The sequence below is a fragment of the Notamacropus eugenii genome, chromosome 4 (genome assembly GCF_028372415.1).
Source record: "Notamacropus eugenii isolate mMacEug1 chromosome 4, mMacEug1.pri_v2, whole genome shotgun sequence".
In the NCBI taxonomy this organism is placed as follows: domain Eukaryota; kingdom Metazoa; phylum Chordata; class Mammalia; order Diprotodontia; family Macropodidae; genus Notamacropus; species Notamacropus eugenii.
In genome coordinates this window covers 62994393-63015511 of record NC_092875.1, presented here as the reverse complement: position 1 = coordinate 63015511, position 21119 = coordinate 62994393, and the positions used below count along the sequence as shown (strand labels likewise).

Sequence of the window (21119 nt, the reverse complement as noted above, 5' to 3'; positions counted from 1 at the left end):
ATAATATGTGTAACTTAGTTGCGTGACCATGGGCAAGTCATTTAACCTTCATGAAGCTCGGTTTCCTGATTTGGAAAATGGGGATAATAAAAACTATAGGACCTATCTCTCACAGGGTCTTTGCAGAGATGAGGTAGGTATGGAAAATACTTTTCAACCTCTGCAGCCCTGTATAAATGTTAGCTATTATTTTCTAAAAGCTTATCTATATCAGATAGAAGGAATTTTGTACCCAGAAAAGATCTTACCCAGAGAGGTCTTTTAAAAAGTTGACATATCAGCCAAAACTATTTTTCTGGACACTCCTCAAGAGGTTTATGAACTTTCCAAGGTGACAAGACAGAATCCCAGCTATATTGTGTCAAAGCTTCACATCAGCCAAACTGCCAAAGCAGCAACAGGTTGTGGGGCACTTCAAACAGGGGAGGCTGCATATGAGAGGACTTATATCCTTTCCAACACTATCCTAGCACTAAGTAGAATGAAGGCCAACAGAACCTACTAAACTCAATGTTTTGTGAGCAGTGGTAACTGGGAAAGGTTTAATTCAATTTCATTTATAAATGTGTTAAAAGCTTGCTGGATACAAGGTACTGTGATAGGGATGGGGACTACAATGACAAAAATGAAAAATATTCTACTGAGCAAGAATATTACCACACACAACCCATAGAACATCTACAAAGAAGTAACTCACGGCGAATTCTGCACCCAGAGGCCACAGAACATTGGAGCGAGGGAGATTTCTGTTCCGGAGAGACCTGCAAACCTCTCGCAAAAGGTCCTTCGCGCCGCGGACTGGGCGCCGGGACTAGGAGCTGAGTACAGCCCTGCCGTGGCCGCGGCACCGAGAGGAAAAGATCCGAGCGGGCTTCAGGGACAGGATCTCCAACGGCCACGTGGGTCCCTCCACCCACAGAGGGACCTGCAAACCTCTCGCTAAAGGTCCGTCGCGCTGCAGACGCGGAGCCCAGCCCAGACCTGCTGCGGCCGCGACACGGAGAGGATCAGATCCGAGCAGGCTTCAGGGACGGGATCTCCAGCGGCCGCACAAGTCCCTCCACCCACAGGTGATGGGGGTCGGTGAGAGAGTCTCTTTGGCGGGTCGAGGGGGGAGGGGGGAGTGGGGTGCCCCCATGGCTCGGGCCCCCTCGGGAGGCAGAAGCTGAGGGGCGGCGGCAGACCAGGGCTCCCCAAGCAGGCAGGAGCCTGGATCCATTGTTGAAGGTCTGTGCATAAACCCCCTGAGGGAACTGAGCCTGAGAGGCTGCCCTGCCCCCACCAGAGCAGCTGAACTTAATCTCACACTGAATAGCAACCCTGCCCCCGCCAAAAGCCCTGAGGCTGGAAGCAGCATTTGAATCTCAGACCCCAAATGCTGGCTGGGAGGATCAGGAGGTGAGGTGGGTGTGAGGAAAATATTCAGAGGTCAAGTCACTGGCTGGGAAAATGCCCAGAAAAGGGAAAAGAAATAAGACTATAGAAGGTTACTTTCTTGGTGAACAGGCATTTCCTCCCTTCCTTTCTGATGAGGAAGAACAATGCTTACCATCAGGCAAAGACACAGAAGTCAAGGCTTCTGTGTCCCAGCCCACCCAATGGGCTCAGGCCATGGAAGAGCTCAAAAAGAATTTTGAAAATCAAGTTAGAGAGGTGGAGGAAAAGCTGGGAAGAGAAATGAGAGACATGAAGTCAAAGCATGAACAGCAGATCAGCTCCCTGCTAAAGGAGACCCAAAAAAATGTTGAAGAAAATAACACCTTGAAAACTAGCCTAACTCAATTGGCAAAAGAGGTTCAAAAAGCCAATGAGGAGAAGAATGCTTTGAAAAGCAGAATTAGCCAGATGGAAAAGGAGATTCAAAAGCTCAATGAAGAAAATAGTTCTTTCAAAATTAGAATGGCACAGATGGAGGCTAATGACTTTATGAGAAAGCAAGAAATCACAAAACAAAACCAAAAGAATGGAAAAATGGAAGATAATGTGAAATATCTCATTGGAAAAACAACTGACCTGGAAAATAGATCCAGGAGAGACAATGTAAAAATTATGGGACTACCTGAAAGCCATGATCAAAAAAAGAGCCTAGACATCATCTTTCATGAAATTATCAAGGAAAACTGCCCTGAGATTCTAGAACCAGAGGGCAAAATAAATATTCAAGGAATCCACAGAACACCGCATGAAAGAGATCCAAAAAGAGAAACTCCTAGGAACATTGTGGCCAAATTCCAGAGTTCTCAGGTCAAGGAGAAAATATTGCAAGCAGCTAGAAAGAAACAATTCAAGTATGGTGGAAATACAATCAGGAGAACACAAGATCTAGCAGCCTCTACATTAAGGGATCAAAGGGCATGGAATAGGATATTCCAGAAGTCAAAGGAACTAGGACTAAAACCAAGAATCACCTACCCAGCAAAACTGAGTATAATATGTCAGGGGAAAAATTGGTCTTTCAATGAAATAGAGGATTTTCAAATTTTCTTCATGAAAAGACCAGAGCTGAAAAGAAAATTTGACTTTCAAACACAAGAATGAAGAGAACCAGGAAAAGGTGAACAGCAAAGAGAAGTCATAAGGGACTTACTAAAGTTGAACTGTTTACATTCCTACATGGAAAGACAATATTTGTAACTCTTGAAACATTTCAGTATCTGGGTACTGGGTGGGAGTACACACACACACATGCACACACATACACATACATAGAGACAGAGTGCACAGAGTGAATTGAAGAGGATGGGATCATATCTTAAAAAAAAAAATGAAATCAAGCAGTGAGAGAGAAATATTGGGAGGAGAAAGGGAGAAACTGAATGGGGCAAATTATCTCTCATAAAAGAGGCAAGCAAAAGACTCATTAGTGGAGGGATAAAGAGGCGAGGTGAGAGAAAAACATGAAGTCTATTCTCATCACATTCCACTAAAGGAAAGAATAAAATGCACACTCATTTTGGTATGAAAACCTATCTTACAATACAGGAAAGTGGGGGATAAGGGGATAAGCAGGGTAGGGGGGATGATAGAAGGAAGGGCATGGGGAGGAGGGTGCAATTTGAGGTCGACACTCATGGGGAGGGATAGGATCAAAAGAGAATAGAAGTCATGGGGGACAGGATAGGATGGAGGGAAATATAGTTAGTCCTATACAACACAACTAGTATGGAAGTCATTTGCAAAACTACACAGATTTGGCCTATATTGAATTGCTTGCCTTCCAAAGGGAAGGGGTGGAGAGGGAGGGAGGTAAAGAAGTTGGAACTCAAAGTGTTAGGATCAACTGTCGAGTAATGTTCTTGCCACTAGGAAATAAGAAATACAGGTAAAGGGGTATAGAAAGCTATCTGGCCCTACAGGACAAAAGAGAAGATGGAGACAAGGGCAGAGAGGGATGATAGAGAGAGCAGATTGGTCATAGGGGCAATTAGAATGCTTGGTGTTTGGGGGGGGAAGGGGATAAAAGGGGAGAAAATTTGTAACCCAAAATTTTGTGAAAATGAATGTTAAAAGTTAAATAAATAAATTTAATTTAAAGAAATTAAAAAAAAAAAGAATATTACCACACACAGAAGTAAAATACAAGGTAGGAAGTAAAAGGGACAAAGGAAAGGTTAGACAAAAATATTCTAGAAATGTCTGAGGGAGAGAGCCAAAGAAAAAGCAGGAAAGCACAGCAATACTTCATGAAAGAGGGACCCTACTTCTTCTAAATATAGTACAAACTCTTCTAGCATCCTTTAAGGTCTTCTCCACAAAGTGGTGACATGCATCTTTTCCAGACTTTTATCTCCCTAGGTCCTTACTGGAGCAAAAGACTCTGTTGCTGTTGTTGTTGTCTCTGGGTAACCCCAGGGATGCCAGGACCTTCTATCATCCACTATTTCCCAAAGTTTGTCCAAGCTCATGTTCACTGTTTCTATGACACTATCTATTCCTCTCACCTACTGCCATCTGCCTTCAATCTTTCCCAACAGCAAGGTCTTTTTCAATGAATCCTGTCTTCTCATGAAGAAGTTAAGCATCAGCTTCAGTATCTGTCCTTCTAATGAGTAGTCTAAATTTCTTTTTGGGTATTGACTAATTTGATCTCATTGCTGTCCAAGGTACTCTCAAAAGTCTTCTCCAACATCACAGTTTTCTCCAGCACCACAATTCGAAAACATTGATGCTGCTGTGCTCAGCTTTCCTTACAATCCAAATCTCACAGCCAGCCATACATTACTACTAGAAAAAACCATAGTTTTCGCTATATGAACCTTTATTGGCAAGATGTCTCTGTTTTTTAGTATGCTGTCCAGATTTGCTATGGCTTTCCTTCCAAGGAGCAAGCATTGTTTAATTTCATACATGCAGTCACCTGCTGCAATGTTATTTGAGTTCAAGAATATCAAATCTGACATTGCTTCTATTTCTTCTCGTTCTATCTACTACCAGGAAGTGATGGAACTTATTGCCATGATCTTGGATTTTTTTAAAGTTAAACTTCAAGTCAGCTTTTACACTCTCTTCTTTCACCTTCATCAAGAGGCTTAATTCTTCTTTCACTTTCTGCAATTAGAGTGGTACTTTGTCTGTATATCTGAGATTATTAATATTTCTCCTAATAGCCTTAATTCTAGCTTTTGATTCATCCAGCCTGGCATTTCACATGACATACTCTGTGTATAAATTAAATAAATTAGGTGACAATACACAGCCTTGTCATACTCTTTTCCCAATCTTAAATCAATTAGTTGTTCCATGTTTAGTTCCAAATGTTGCTTCTTGACCTACACACAAGGTTCCTCAGGAGACAAGTAAGATGACCACGTATTCCCATCTCTTTAAAGACTTGCCACATTTTGTTGTGATCCACATAACCCAAGGCTTTAGTGTAGTCAATGAAGCAGAAGTAGATATTTTTTTCTAGAACTCCTTGCTTTCTCCATAATCCAGTGAATGTTGGCAATTTGGTCTCTAGTTTACTCTGCTTCCCTGAAAACCACCTTGTAGTTCTGGTAATTCCTGGTTCCCATATTGCTGAAGTTGAGTTTACAGAATTTTAAGCACAACCTTACTGGCCTGAGAAATGCATTCAGTTGTTTGGTAATTTAAGCATGCACTAGCATTGCCCTACTTTAGGATTGGGACATAATCCTGTGGTCACTGTTGAGTTTTCTAAATTTGCTGGCATATTGAGTGCTGTACTTTAATAGTATCATCTTTTAGGATTTTAAATAGCTCACCTGGAATTCTGACATCTTCACTAGCCTTATTGTTAGCATTACTGTTAGCAATGCCCACTTGACCTCATTCTTCAAAATTTATAGCTCTAGATCAGTAATCACATCATCATGATTAATTAAAGGAATCATTCTAGTCCCCTCTAATCAATCCACTCTCCCCCTCCCCTAAGTAGCTCATTTCTCATTAAGCTTCCCACAGCTTCCTCTTCCCCTTCCCTCACCCTCTCTGCTGAGCATCTCAACTCATACTGAACCAAAAAAGTTGAGGTCATTCACAAGAGCTCAGTCTTCTCCTACCATCATCATGAATTACTCAGAAATCTTCTTTCCTGTCTCTTAATTTCACTGAGGTCTGACAGAAAGAAGTGGCCCTGCTCCTTGCCAATACCAACCCTTTCACATGTACATCTGATTCCATTTTCCACAGATTATCCTACCACCATCCCTACTCCTCCATCTTCAATCTCTCCATATGGCTCTTTCCCCACTATCTACCAACAAACCTCATTCTTGAAAAATCCACATCCTTTACAAGAATACAAGTCGTTCCCCAACTGATAAATGGTGAAAAGATAAGAACAGGCAGTTTTCAGGAAGAAATTAAAGCTATCTATAGTCATATTACAAAATGCTCTAAATCACTATTGATTAGAGAGATGCAAATCAAAACAACTCTGAGGTACTGCATCACACCTATCAGATTGGCTCACATGACAAAACAGGAAAATGATAAATGCTGGAGAAAATGTGGGAGAGTTGGAACACTAATTCATTGCTGGTGGAGCTGTGAGCTAATCCAACCATTCTGGAGAGCAACTATGCCCAAGGGGCTACAAAAATGTGCATACCCTTTGACCCAGCAACATCAATTCTAGGACGGTATTCCAAAGAGATCATAGAAATGAGAAAGGGTTCCACATATACAAAAAATATTTACAGCAGTTCTCTTTGTGGTGGCCAAGAACTAGAAATTGAGGGGATGCCCATCAATTGGGGAATGGCTGAAAAAACTGTGGTATATGAATGTAATGGAATAATATTGTGCTTTAAGAAATGATGAACAGGAAGACTTCAGAGAGGCCTGGAAGGACTTATATGAACTGATGCTGAATAAATAGAGCAGAAGCAGGAGAACATTATACACAGTAACAGTCACAGGGTGTGAGGACTGTTTCTGATAGACTAAGCCCTTTACAGCAATGCAAGAACCTAAAATATCCCCAAAGGACTCGAGGCAAAAAGCCATCCACATTCAGAGAAAGAGCCATGGAATCATAATGCAGAATGAAGCAGACTCTTTTTTCATATGTTCTGTTTTATTTTTTTTCTCATGGTTTCTCCCATTCGTTTTAATTCTTCTATGCAACATGACTAACATGAAAATATGCTTAATAGGTATGTACGTGTAGAACCCATATAAGACAGCATGCCGTCTTGGGGAGGAAGAGGAGAGGGAGGGGGAAAAAATTTAAGAGCTACGGACGTTGAAAACTGAAAACAAATAAATGAATTTTTAAAAAAGAAAATTCAAAAAGATTAATAAAAAAAAAGAAATGACAGTCAGACTTCAGAAAAACCTGGAAAGACTTCTATGAACTGGTGCTGAGTGAAATGAGCAGAACTAGGAGAACACTATACACAGTAACAGTCACAGTACATGAGGACTGTTTCTGATAGACTTAGCCCTTCACAGCAATACAAGGACCTAAACATTCCCAAAGGACTCATGATGCAAAATGCCACTCACATTCAAAGAAAAAACTATGGAATCGGAATGCAGAATAAAGCAGACTATTTTCTCTTGTGTTTTGGTTTGGCTTTTTTCATAGTTTCTCCCGTTCATTTTAATTCTTCTATGCAAGGGGCATTTGCTTGTCTTTCAAGGTTGTTTTTTATTTGACCCAGAGATCATCTAAGTAGACAATGATAGAAGTAGTAATTGGAACCCACTAAAACTGGCCAATTAGTCAATACAGCTCTCTCTTCCCTTCCTCTTTCCCTCTGTCCTTACAGGGGTATCATACCCTTACCTGAAGGTGATCATTGAAATCTCAAGATATCTTGGGATTACCAGCTAGATTTCTTTCTTAAGGACCATACCTTAAACCCAACTCACTCTGGCTCTTGAGGATGGGCCAACAATAGGTTCAAAGCCAATCCCTCCTTGGTCACTGTTTGGACCTTGACTGGCTCAGAGTAAATGTAAATGGCAATTGCTTCTGTTTTGACCAGAAACACTCAGTCTTCCCCTCTCATATTTTTTGACTAGGTAAAAGAGGCCATTCTCTGCCTCATTTCTTACCTAGCCTTAATCATTGACTGGGTGTTGTCTCAGTCAAACTGGGACCTGTTAAAGATGTTGGCTTAAAAAGGTCAAAGTCTCCCACTGCATCCAGGGCCACCTCCAGTCATCCTGATCTATATCTTGCCACTGGACCCAGATGACTCTATGAAGTGGTTTGAATGTTAACTCCATCTTTAGAATGTGAACTCCTCAAGAGTAGGCTGGTTTTGCCATTTCTTGTATCCCCTGTGCTTAGCACAGGACCTGGCATATAATAAGTGTTCAATAAATGTCTGCTGACTTAAAAATGAGTGGAAAGGTTACAATCAATGTTGGAAAAGAAAAAACCATATCAATGAGACAAATCTTTTGAAAAAACAGAATTTAAAAGAGGAAATTTCAGTTATCTGGAAACTTCACTTATTAGGTACCTTTATATTACCACACTCTGATAAGGACGGATAAATGGATATGTCTACCTGCAAAATCATGCATAACCTACAATAGGAATTCGTAAAATATCTAGAAATTAAATTTGAACCCTGGTTCTATTTACTACCTATATAACCTTAGGCAAGTTACTTAACTTCTCTGGGTCTCAGTTTTGTCACCTGTAAAATGAGGGGGCTAGATAATCTCTGAGACTTCTTCCAGCTTGAAATTCTGTGATCTTCAGGTGCACGATTCTACAGAAATGTAAGAAGATACTGTTCCAACTTAAATAAACTGCTGCTGAGTACAGAAGGCTAATGACATGATACAACACCACTGCTGAATCAGGTGTGTAATATAGAAAGGGAAATCATGATCCATTTACAACTTTTTAAATTCTGCTTTAAAGGCAGAAAAAGTGGCTGTTGCCAATAGTAGGGGAAGAGAAAGTCTTCTAACAGATTCTAGAGTGAATGGAAAGAAAGAGGAAATGACCTTCCAGTTGTGTCAAAGAAAGATAAATCTAAAGATTCTTATGGGAGAAACTTATTCCTGGAGAAACCAAGAACTAAAAGAATGTTAAATAATTTCAATTAATATGGCCAACACCTACAGTTTCAGCTCACTCAGGCTCAAAACCTTGCAGAGTCTTCTGCTCCACATCTCCACCATCCAATTAGTTGCCAAATCCTAACAGTGGCAATCCTCTCCACTATTCACCAACATCATTCCAGCCCTGATCCTTAGATTATTATGAAAGCCTCCTATCATTTCCCTTCTCCCTGTCTCTTCTCTTGCATCCATTCTGCACACAGGTGCCAAAGTAGTACTTATAGTTTCACAAATCTGATCACATCACTTCCCTGATCAAAAACCTGCAGTGATTGCTACTGTCTTTATTCTAGCAGTTAAGGCTCTTCGCAGTCAGCACCCTACTTTTCCAGCTCTACTTCAAATTATTCCCATTTATGTACTCTCTATTCTAGCCAAATTAAACTAAAAGCTATCTGCTTTCCTTATATTGTCTCCAGCCATTACATATCTGCTCATGACATCCCCTATGTCTGAAATGGAATTCCTACACATTGCCAGCTGTCAGATCCTCCCCTTCTTTAGAGGTCCTCTCTTTGGTAAAATCTTCCCTAGGAATTCCTGGAAGAATTGTTTCTTTCCTCTCTCAAGTTCCTTAAGTTTCTCTACCTGAACCCTTCTATGCATCTTGTTTTAACTGTTTTCCTGTTCCAACTTGTGCTATAATTAAACCTATTTAATATAATTATTAAATTTACAAGTTCCTTGAGGACAGAAACTGTATCATCTGACAAATATCATCAGTGCTTAATAAACACTCCTTGAATCAAAAAACAGGTTTGGCACAGATCTATATGTAAGGGCTACAAAGTGTAGCACCGTGGTAAGAATAATAAACTTAAAAGCTCTGCCTCTAATATAAGCTACATGACAGGAGGCTAAGCCCCAGTTTCTTCTCTGGTGAAATAAAGATAATACTTGCACCACTGAGCTAACAAGGTGGTTGTAAGATGTGAGCATATGTAAACGGCTACCCTGAGTAACTATAATGATGAAAGATTGGAAACAGAACTAAAAAGAAAAAACAATTTACGAAAATGTTTCTTACACTTCCAATATATTTATTTGGGTAGGTGTTCCACCATGTAAAACACCAGCAAATTGTCAGAAAAGGAAGAAATCCTTTTGGTGAGTTTACTGAATGAACTCATCTCCCCTGGAAATACAAGTAGAAGATACTCATGGGGGCGAAGGGAGGAGGGAAGGGAGAAAATAAACCCCAAGACTATGTAATTCCATCTTCTATTCATCACCAGATCCTCTCTGAGTACTACATGCCCCTAATAGATTACATCTGTCATTCTGGTTGAGGATTTTACAAAATTACAAATCTTCAAAGCTAATGGAAAGTTATCAAGGACAGGTATGGCTAGGAAACGGAGCTAATCGGAAAGTTACAGCAAACGGTCATATAAGGGAAAGGGCAGTGGGCAAGAGCAAGTTATATGAACATTTTTTAAAAAAAATTTTGATGAGAGTATTTCAACCTAATTAGTAGTTCTTTTTTAAAATGTTATTCTGAGAAGGGGTCCATGCCTTCACCAGATTGCCAAAGCAGACTATAACACAAAAATAGGTGAGAACGCCTAAGCTAGAGTAAGAAAAAGAGATGAACAGTTCAAGTGTTAGTTAGAGTAGCATCCACGAAGGCCTCTAGTTCGCTGGATGGATCCTTTATGAAAAGACACAGACAAGAATTATCATATGGAACAAAAAGGCATGAATGCTTTGCAATCTGCAAAGAGACATGAAATTTAACATTGGTTAAATCACAAATCCATGAATACCATTTGTAAGCAGGAACACAAAGAGATTTCAAAGGAGTTGTATAAAATGTTTTCCTAAAATGAGAACTTCAGCACTTTAAACATCTACACCACTAAGCATACATCTCCTAATCTCACTAACATTAATATGTTCATTTCAGAAGTTGTTTTTAACAAGAAGAATTAATGTTAGTTCCTAGAAAGGCAGTTTATGGAGCTGGAAAGGGACCTTAGAGAGGTCATCCAGTCCAACTTCCTTTATTTTACAGATAAGGAAACTTGAGACCCAAAGAGAGGAATTAATCTGAGCCACATTCTCCTCACTTATAGACCAAGGCCCTTTTCCATTTCTCGAGGCTTGCCTCCCCCTGTGAAAGCCAAAATGCAACTTTCTGGGCACTGCTAGTTAAAACAATGGGGCTGGGGGCCAGAGTATTTTCAAGGAAAGTCATCAAGTATATGTTACTTGTATGTAACATGCCCACTGTATGTGTGGTATTATTTCTATTTACTCTTTTATGGTTATCTAAACTTTCACTCTTCCTCAGCACTAAGTCCATGTTCTGCAACATACCAAGTGGGTGCTTTTTAAAATATTTGCTAGCAATTTTTAAAAGGCTTCAGCAGTTCGCAGAAAGCATCTAAAACAGTTGCAATCAGTCAAACAGGAGAGCTTAGTGTAGACAATTCTACCAGAAACAAGCACTAAATTAACCAAAAAGTTCTTTAGAGCCTGTGAACCTTTTTGTTTCTCTTAAAGCCTTCAACCCACGAACATGAAATTTAAGGTGAAGATAAAATTTATCAGATAAACTGTTGTTCTTGGAATCCTAGAGAAGGAAGGGTTTTTAGAGATTCAATTTAGCCAAATGAAGAAATCAAAATGTGGCTCAAAGTCACACAATGAGGGCAGAACCTGGACCACAGGTTCAGGTCTCCTAATACCCAGGAAAAGACTTCAAAGGGAATTAGCTCAAGGATTATTACCCTCCACTTTCCTAGTGAGGAAAATGGAGTTTACTTTCCCACATTCAGACAGCTGGAAGAGGCCAAGTCAGCACTCAACCTCCAGTGTTCTAGCTCCTACAAGCTCTATGCACAGACTACAAAAAGGCAGGAGGCTGGAGAGCTACCAGGGTCACCTGGTTTTGGGATGGAGTCAAGAACTATATTTGGAGTCAGAAGACCTGAATTCAAATTCTGATGCCCAGGAGCTTATTGCCCAAGTGGCCTCAATTTCACCATTTAAAAAATGAGAGGGTTGGACTAGATCTCTAAAGGTTCTAAATCTATGATACTCCAGGACGTCTAGGAGTCTCTTCAACCTTAAAGTTCTATTACAACTCCATGAGAATATAACTTTATCCATTATTACTCTGGGATACAACTTTTGAAGCAGGGTCAGAACTCCTCTTTCAATTACTCTCTAAAACGTTCAGGACACTGAGCATGAACATTATTACCCAGCCAAGCCTTGGGTGGTCCTCGCTGTCCCATATAACCCCTTCAAATTATACATTGTTATCGTTACAATTTAACTTTTGTCCTTCCTGAAACTGTCAGTACCTTGAGAGAGGGAATTTTTTTTTCTTTTTATTTCCACGACATGACATAGTAGTAGAAGGAGTAGTGGATTTATAATCACTGGACACGTATTATCCTGGCTCTGAAACTTACTAGCAGTGTGGCCTTCAGCAAGTGCCATCACTCTCCCTTGGCTTCAATGTTCTCTCTGTAAAATGAGGGGAACAGAACCAATGATCTCTAAGATCCTACGATGGGGCCATAGTTGGAGCCCAATGAAGGCTTGCTAAGTTGAGCAGCTAGGTGGTAGAGTGACTAGAGCGCTAGCCCTGGAGTCAGGAGGATCTGAGTTCAAATCAAAGTCACTTAACCCTGACTACCTTTACAAATAAAAAGAGTAAATAATTCCTTTGTTTCTTTTGGAAACAAATCAATATCTCTTCTATGCCTGTCCCTCAGCCAGTCAAAAGACAGCAAAACCTGTTGACTATAAGAAGACTTCCATCCCACTTAGACCTTTCTTGATTTCTGCCTACTCAGCCATCAATCAATCCTACCCTCCCACAGCTCCACTAAATGACCAGCAGACTGTTATTGGTTGGGGCAGTACGGCAGCTGTGTTAGAAATGGCGCTGGACTGGGAGCTAACACAGCTTTTGGGGGTCTGGCTCTGCCACTTACCGGCTAAGTGACCCCTGGTAACCCACTTCATGTCTCTGAGTCTCTGTGTTCTCACGTGCCCCGTGGGGCTGTCATGCCCTCCTACCTCACAGGGGTGCTATGAGCACCCAATGAGATAACACCTGGATGGGGCTTTGCTTTCAAAGCACAGCAGGAGTGTGAGGGATCGATCGCTAAGCCCAGTGCAAACTATTAAAACCAGAATCTCTGGAAAGGCTTTTTTTTTTTTTAAACGTGAATTAGAGCCTAAGACGGAAAAGAGCCCTTAGACTTAGGTTTAAGTGGCAGGGGTCTAATATTTAATAATGACCTTGGACAAGTCCCTTCCTCTCCCTGTGCCTCAGTTTCCTCCACTAACGCTACGAGCAGTTCTGGCCCTACCTACCTCACAGGAGAGGACTGGGTGCGGTGGCGAAACCTTTGGACTGGGGGATCCGAGGCCCCAGGTTCGAATGCGGACGGTGGGGGGGGGGGAGAGGGGAGAGACCCTGGACAAGTCCCTTAGCTTCTCCGGGTCTTAGGCTCCTCCGCTGTAAAAGAAGGGGGTTGGCGGGGGGCCTAGGAGAGAGATTCATGGACTCTGGGGAAACGGGAGAAAATGAGCCCTTGCTCAATCCTCGGGCCCCTCCGCTCCCGGAGCCCGGACCCTCGCCCTCCTGCAGAGGCCGCGGCTTCTCCACTGCCTTCCACCGGAGGAGCCGGAGCCTGGGCCGGGGCCTCCCTCCTGCCGGCCGCCCGCTCGCCTCGGGGAGCCGGCCGCGCGGGGCAGAGCAGCCGAGGCGCACAGCTCCGACACCCGGGGCGGAGGAGGAAGGGCGTCGCGGCCTCCCTGCCCTCAGCCGCTCGGCGGCCGCCAGCGCTGCAGTCGCCACTCACCTTAACAAGCTGCCGAGCCCCCGACTCCGCTCCGCCGCCTGCTGCGCCTGCGCCCACGCCTGCGCACCTCGCCGGTCGTCCCACCTCTTCCCCTCTGCCATGGCGATGGCGCGGAGGCAGTGCCCGGCTCCGCCCCCTCGCGGTTCTCGCGGGCCTCGGCCTAAAGACCTGCGGCGCAGGCGCGGATGACGACGGGCCCTAGATCAGGCAGAGAGAAGGCCCGGGCTGTAGTACTATTCACCGACCGGAAGTCTCGGTTCCAGGCTTTGCGTTTTGTGGGCCGGAAAAAGGAGGCCCGGAGTGTTGCATTGTGGGAGGACTCCATCCTCTCCTCCCCCTCCTCCCCCGCCCGCTCTTTTTTTTTCCCCCCCGCAAAGAATGATGTCATTTTCTCTTATTCCGTGACGAATTCGGTCACGTGCGTCTGCTCGCGTGCGCCCTGTGCCTGCCACTTACTTCAACTGTAACTTTGTAACTTTGGACAGCTCACCTTCCAGGCTAAATTCCGTTCGACTCAAAGAGCATCGTATCAAGCGCCTTCTCTGTAAGAAGGATACAAAGACAGACGGACGGACAGACACAAACGACCAACTGCCCCTGCTCCCTAGCACCTTCTGGTCTTCAGCCTCTGAACCTCGTTTTCCTCTTTTGCAAAATGTATACTCTTAAAAATTACCAACATTTGTATAATTTATAATCATATGATATATAGACATACTTTGTGTTCATATAGACCATATAATTTCCGTTTATAACATATATGTATATAATCTATATTTGATGTATAAATGCATGTAATAGATAAGTATTATTTCAAGTTTTTTTGTATTTATATGTTATGTAAATGTATAGTATATTTGTATATTGTATATTAATATACTTACATAGTAAAGCTTTGAAATTTGCAAAGCACATTACATGAAATTAATCCATTTGAGCCTCCCATCAACTGTTGTGTAGTTAGATAATATATTATTTGCATTTTACTAATGAGAAAATTGGGTGTCCCAAAGGATAAGTGATTTGCTCAGTCTCATAAACAACATAAGAGTTCTATAAGTTCTTACTATGTGAGCAAAGCTCTGGGCTAAGTGCTGGGGACACAGATAAAAGGAAAGAAGAGGAAACTTACCCTCAAAGAGCTTAAATTGTAATGATGAAAGACAGGACATAAAGAGAAGCAGCAGCCTACCCCACTGGATGGTTGGGAGGAATTTCACAGAATTTTGAGTTGATAGGCAGCACCACAGGGTCCACCTAGGTCAAGAGAATCTTTAAAAAACATCAACGAAGACCTTTTTTAAAAAAATTTAATATTTTATTTTTCCCAATTACACGTAAAAACAATTTTAGCATTCTTTTTTCAGATTTTGAGTTCCCAATCATCTCCCTCTCTCTCATCCCCCTCACTGAGAAGGCAAGCAATTTGACATAGGTTATACATGTGTAGTCATGTAAAGCACATTTCCATGTAAGTCATGCTGTGAAAGAAAACACAAAAAAAAACCCCAACAACAATAAGAAATAGAAAGCAAAAATATCTTCAATCTGCACTCAGCTTCCATCAGTTCTTGAAAACCTTTTGGTAAGGCTACCAGCTGCTGCCTAGGTTGAGGCAACTTCTTTCATTTTAGAAAAACTAATGAGTAGGAAATTTCCCTTATTTGGAGCCTGAATCTGTATAAGGCATGATCGGTTCAGACCCCCTCACCGTCCTTGTCTTCCTCCTCTGGATCCTCTCTAGTTTATCAAATGTTTTGTCCAAATCCATGATTTCACAGAGCTCCTGGTGAGGAAATTCCCTGCGCAGATGGAGAGCCCCAACTGTTCTGCAATTTGTTAGGGAAGCTGAGGGCACTGAGAAGTTGTAACTTGCCTAGTGAAGATCACAATATGTGTTCTAGGCAGGACTTAACCCCAGGCTCATCAGTAGCTTTCTTAAATTAATTTTTTTTCCTTTGTAAAACTTTTCCTTTGTAAAACTCCTTGAAGGTAGGAGCTGTGTCTTTTTTTGTCTTTGATAACCCTAGTACTGGGGACGCAGAGCTAGTAGGCATCTAATAATATTTGTTGATTGTGAGTTAATAGAGCACTGATTTTAGAAAAAGAACATGGATTTGAATCAGGACTCTAATCCCTCTATAGGCCTCTGTTTCCCCAACTATGAAGACTTTGGACTATATGCCATCTAAGGTCTTGCCCTATGGAAATATGAAAAGTATTCAGTGTTTTAAAGCAATATTTAAATGCAGTGGTATTCAGAAAAATCAACTTTTAGCACAAAGTAAATTATGAAACAATGATATTACCTCACATTTGTATGGCACTTTGTGATTTACAAAATGCTTTCTTCACAATGGTGTTGTGAGGTAAGTAGTAGGTGGTAGTAGGAGGTAGTAGGACCTAACCAAGCTGACAGGGTTATTAGGACTTCTAAAGGTAGGTCTCTTCACAGCCTTTTCCCTACATCAAAGACAGTACTAAAATAAGTGGACTTGTCAAAAATTCTCCTGTTTCTGAAGAAGAAATGAAAACCAACCCAAGACTAGCAAGGGGTAGGCCAACTATGATTTTATTACAGTTTCATGATGTATTATGGTGGAACCATCTCAAAGAATTCAGTGTCAGACTGATGGGGTGCTTGGGTGCCTGTGCTTGGACCCCAATTCTAAAATCCCATTTCTCTCTAAAAATCACATTTCTCACTAGCCTCAAAACACTATCTCAGGCAGTTTCTCCCCAGCCCAAGGACAGCCTGCCCTAGATCTCTCTTCCTGATACAGCAGCCAGCTGCCCCTATAAAATTTATTCGTTTGAACCAGCTGCGTACTGGGTCAAAACAATGTTTACTCCTCACTGACCAATCATATACATCCTCGACTTAGACATAAGTATACTCCCCTCCTTTATCTTGTCTAACAAGACATTGATGGTAACAGCCTAGGTATTTCTCAGTCAGCCCCGACTTTTAGTTGACTTAAAGGCATTTCAGTCCTAAAACCATACCTCCATGTAGCACCCCCTTTGGGCTATTTCCTACTGAACTCTGGGTAAAATAGCGAAGTAGACACTAAAAGTGTCTTTAAGTTCCTTTAAGAACTAACTACTCTTTAACCACTCCCTAATCTCACCCAGAATCACCTAGTTAGCATATCTAGCACATGTTTTACTATAGACTATCCTATATAAACTTTAACTGTGTCTCTCTAAGGTCGCAGGTTCCCTAAGAACTCTTGCCCACTGAAAAGTATAATAAATCTTTACCACCTTTACCACCTTGACCTCAAGAATGCTTGAGTCTGTGAATTTTCCAGACTACCTACACCCAGGGAACTTCAGCTTTGGGGTTCCTGTATCTTTCCAGCCCTCATGAAGACCACCTGTAATCCAAGTATAGACATTTATTGAGATTGACTCCTCTCATGAAGTCAGCTAAGTTCCAAGAGGAACCAGCAACTTCAGAAAAAGAGAGATAGATTTCTATAGGGCAAAAATGCAATTAAATAGCAGAAACTATGAACGTTAAAAAGGCAGGAGGAGTTTGTTAAGGGATTAGGTAATGGGGAGGGGACCCAGCTACAGTGGAACTGTGTATGCAATTACCCAAAATGCAGACAGACAAAACTTTTTGGGGGGTATGTATGTATGATAATGATATTATAATAAGGCTATGTCATAAAGTTCACCTAAAGGGTAGTTTTTGCCATTACTGAGCAGGTGCCTACTTAGGGAAAATCCTTTCTATTGTTTGAGGGTCCACATCTCGCTTGGGCATCCTAGTGGTGCTGCTTTCTGATTGGCTGAGTATTGTGGTCCTATCAGAGGCTAGATGGATGTGGTTGTGGTTGAGTGCATGGGCATACCTGCCATTTCTGTGGGAAATATGAGGAATGGGTCTGGGGATAGTAGCTAGCTAGAGGCAATGGCTGGGATCTCATCACATGGACAGGCCTAATGTTCCATGAGAAATATGAGTCCATGGAAACACCTGTGGTTCCAGTGAGCAGTGAGAAAAAGTTAGGATATTGAAAGGGGTTGGGGGTGTGAGTGGCTAGGTAGGTGCAGTGGGCCTGCTGTCCAGTGGGGCCTATAAGGAAGTTAAGATATTGGGGTTGCAGGCTATTTTATTAGGATTTCATCAATTTCTTCTGAAGAGAGAGGGGAAAAAATCGCAGACTTCTTGTAAAGCCAAATTAAAAGAAGTCAGCAGACATTCCTCTACTAAACAGCAAAATCAGGAACTACCAAACCCTAGAATCAAGTGATTTAACATGGATCTCCTCATTAGCTATTGAGTGACTATACAGAACCTCATCAGTTTCCTCAGCTATAATATGGGAATACTACCTTCCTCTCTGGGTTGCTATGAGGTTCAAATCAAATGACATATGTAAATTATCATTTGGCAAGGCTCAAAACACTTTGTAAATGTAAGTTATTATTAGTCCTATCCCTAGGACTCCCCTGACAAATTCATTTCTGCAACTGGGCTGAGTTAAACAGATTGATAAATGCATAACTACAAACTTAACTAGCCCACTCTATAGCAGACCACCAGACTAGACAAGACCATGCTTCACATCCCATCCAGCGGCCAGTTTGCCATCTGCCATGCCATACTCCAGACCCTGACCCACTTTCTGTCTCTAGGCGCAATGATCAAATCAATACTATCATACTATCACTGATCCAGAAAGGGCATGTTAACTCACTGTCCTATGAATGAAATCACCTTCCCTGTTAACCATCACAACCCTCCCAGGTACTCCTTTACCTGGTCACTATTCCCATAAAGGTATTATCTCCCTTTATTAGAGTGTATAAGCTCCTTGATGGCAAAAAAAATATTTCTATCTCAGAACCTGGAACATAGTAAGCACTGAATAAATTAGCTTCTTTTTCATTTTTTTTATTGACATATTTTGTTTTTGGAATACACCAGATTATGCCCAGGAGAACTCTCTTGTAACAAGGTAATTAAGCAAAACAAATAACAGTATTATCTCACATGAAAGTACATACAACATTCCACACCCGTAGCCCCTCCAATCTCTCTATTTTGTAAAGTTTTTTTAATTAATAGAAATCTATTTTCTTTCTCTCCCATCCTCCACTCCATTTTCTTTCTCTCCCATCCTCCACTCCATTTGAAAAGAGAGAAAAAGGTGAAGCCAAAAGTGCAGAGTAGGTAAAAAGTATAGTGATTTCCTCACTCCAAATTCCTCCAAACAGACCTAGAAAACATCAATCATGATGTGGAAATACAAGAAAAATGAGTCAGTTTTCCTGCCCAGGGTTGCCTATGGAGAAAGACTAAGAGGTCTGAAGACAATGTGGATTGGGTCTGGCCAGGAGCACACCAGCACTTTGGTGCCCAAGCAGAGGCTATGCACCAGGGGAAAAGGAAGTCCTAGACCTATAGGAATACCACAACTGGAGCAGGTACCATTTGACAGCTTTGTTACCTACTAGCCAATTCAAGGTCACAGATCCAGGATGAACTGAGGAGGGAATGTACTCGTAGGGATGACTTTCTGGCAGAATGAGGTCTCACAGCTCCTAGGATATGTACTGAGAGGAACAAGTTCAGAGTCAGGCAGCATCAGGAGAAGAACAGGGTCTCAATTTTAGTTCCTAGCACGTTTGAAGTTTGCAGAGGAATAACCAGATAAGAAGTCTCAGATCAAAAGGGAGCCAGCAATGCTATCAGTCACTCTAAAGCAGCAGAGGTTCCCAGTCGGTTGAGAGTGGCAGCATTCTTCTGTTGGTCAGATCCAAACCCAGGGAAGGAACTTGCAAAGCTCCTAACAGAGTGCAATAAACAGACTTTACCCTGGAGCAGACCACTTTGGGAGCACTGAAAGCTTGCAGTTCCCCAATATGAGCTGTGATTGAGATCCTGGAATAACACAACACTCCATATGGGAAGAAAGAAGCAGGAAGTCCAACCTAGCCATGCCCCTCCTATAAAGCCCAGTCCTGAAGTCTGAAGTCAATAAGTAAACTGGACAAATGAGCAAACAAGGAATCCTACCATAAAAAGCTATTCTGGTGACAGGGATGCTTAATACACAAACCTGGAAGAGAATGACTATAAAATATCCATCAGGTCTCAAAGGAAAACACAGCGTGGGCACAACTTCAACTGTTCAAGAACAATGTACCAGCAAAATTGAGTGTAATGCTAGCAGGTAAGAAAAAAATATATCTTTAATGAAATAGAGGATTTCTAAGCATGCTTGATAAAAAGACCAGAGCTATGTAGAAATTTTGAAGTGTAAGCACAGGAATTGAGAGAAACATAAAAAAGTAAACATGAATGAACATTCATAAAGAGGTGAAATGAAAAATATAAGAGAATAGGATGGAGGGAAATAAACAATTAACTATTAAAACATGAATGTGAATGGCATAAGTTCATCCATAAAATGAAAGTAGTTAGAAACATGGATTTGCAAGCAAAATCCCACAATATGTTGTTTATAAGAAACATACTTGAAATATAATAAATGTTTTATTCATTCATTCATCCTGCCATTGTTTGATCAAGCAAATATTAATGTTTTAATACTTAAAAATTCAATTCAATAAATATTAGGTACCTATTTTGTAATAAGTACTGTTAGGGACTAAGGAACAAAATTTTAAAAATCAAATAATACCTACTTTCAAGGAGTTATATATTCTACTCTGAGAATACATGTTCACACATAAGTATAGCAGGTTACAATTAGGGCTGGAAAATATATTTATCAAGATTGCTGTTTGGTGACCTCGGCTCTTGGAATGAAACATAAAATAGAAAAGGAAGTTAGGGTCTTGTCCTGTCCCAGATTCATTTATGCAAGCACATGTTCTCACTGACATGTATGCAGGATGCTATTACTAGTTAAGGGTCATGAAAGGGAAGGAAGGAACATTGCTTTCCTTCCTTCTGCATTGAAAATCTAAGGGATTGATGCATTTAAAAAGTAGGAAAGACCCAAGAGAGGCTGGAAGTTATTTCTTTTCATTCTTAAAGCCTTCTGAGGAGGACTGCTTTCTTTTCCTACTGCATTTTCCCTGATTTCTCTTGATATAGTCTAGACTTGAAACTTGATCCTGCGTATGCACACACACACACACACATACACACACACACATCTCCACTTATTCCTCTCCCATGGCCTGTCAAGAAATTTCTGGAGAAGAGTGGGTGAATATTATATTTACTCTATTTTTTCCTATTTAATCTATGCCCAATTTGTTCAAAGGTAAGATTGATCGATTCACTGAGCATATGATAAGGCTCATTCTAGTGAAGAAAACATTTGTTCTGCCTCCATACTACTTAATGGAGTCACCTCACTCATTTAAAATAAAGTGATAAGATACCCAATTGATCAATCTCAAAAATAAGCTTTAGACTATGATTGATAAAAAGTCCTTTAAAAAGAGAGTGGTGTTGCATAGGAATCCTGTTCAGATAGTCCAAGGAAAGTTGGTCACACCTCAGGGGTTGTACATGAGAAATGCTCCAGCCCAACCCTATTACACAATTCATTTAATTACATCAAAATTCCATCAAAAGCAAAGTACAAGCAATGCTTAGAGAGTTGCAGGATTCCTGCCTCAGTAAGAAGGCAGATGAAATTCAGTTTTATGCTGATAGTAACAATCCAAAGTGCTTTTATGATTCCCTGAAAGTTATTTATTTAAGACCTATGGTGCATCACAACTACTCAGTACTGGTGGAGCCAC

At 41.2% G+C, this 21119-nt stretch overlaps 2 protein-coding genes across 7 annotated transcripts in view; one reads left to right on the top strand and one right to left on the bottom strand.

Annotated features, from left to right (window-relative positions):
* The window catches only part of SGTA (small glutamine rich tetratricopeptide repeat co-chaperone alpha), a 46626-nt gene extending 33162 nt beyond the window's left edge, over nt 1-13464 (bottom strand). For 4 of the 6 annotated variants that reach the window (XM_072601430.1, XM_072601434.1, XM_072601435.1 and 1 more), the window contains exon 1: nt 13380-13464. The gene's annotated coding sequence lies outside the window, so the exon portion shown is untranslated. Of the gene's footprint in view, nt 1-12503; nt 12579-12888; nt 13010-13379 lie in introns of those variants that run through there. The other 2 variants (XM_072601433.1, XM_072601431.1) reach the window with 2 other exon arrangements.
* A 2406-nt stretch (nt 13465-15870) lies between these two features.
* THOP1 (thimet oligopeptidase 1) overlaps nt 15871-21119 on the top strand; it is a 56822-nt gene continuing 51573 nt past the window's right edge. The window contains exon 1 of the mRNA XM_072601426.1: nt 15871-15934. Coding sequence (XP_072457527.1) covers nt 15907-15934 — 28 coding nt within the window. The 5' untranslated portion in view covers nt 15871-15906. The remainder of the gene's footprint in view (nt 15935-21119) is intronic.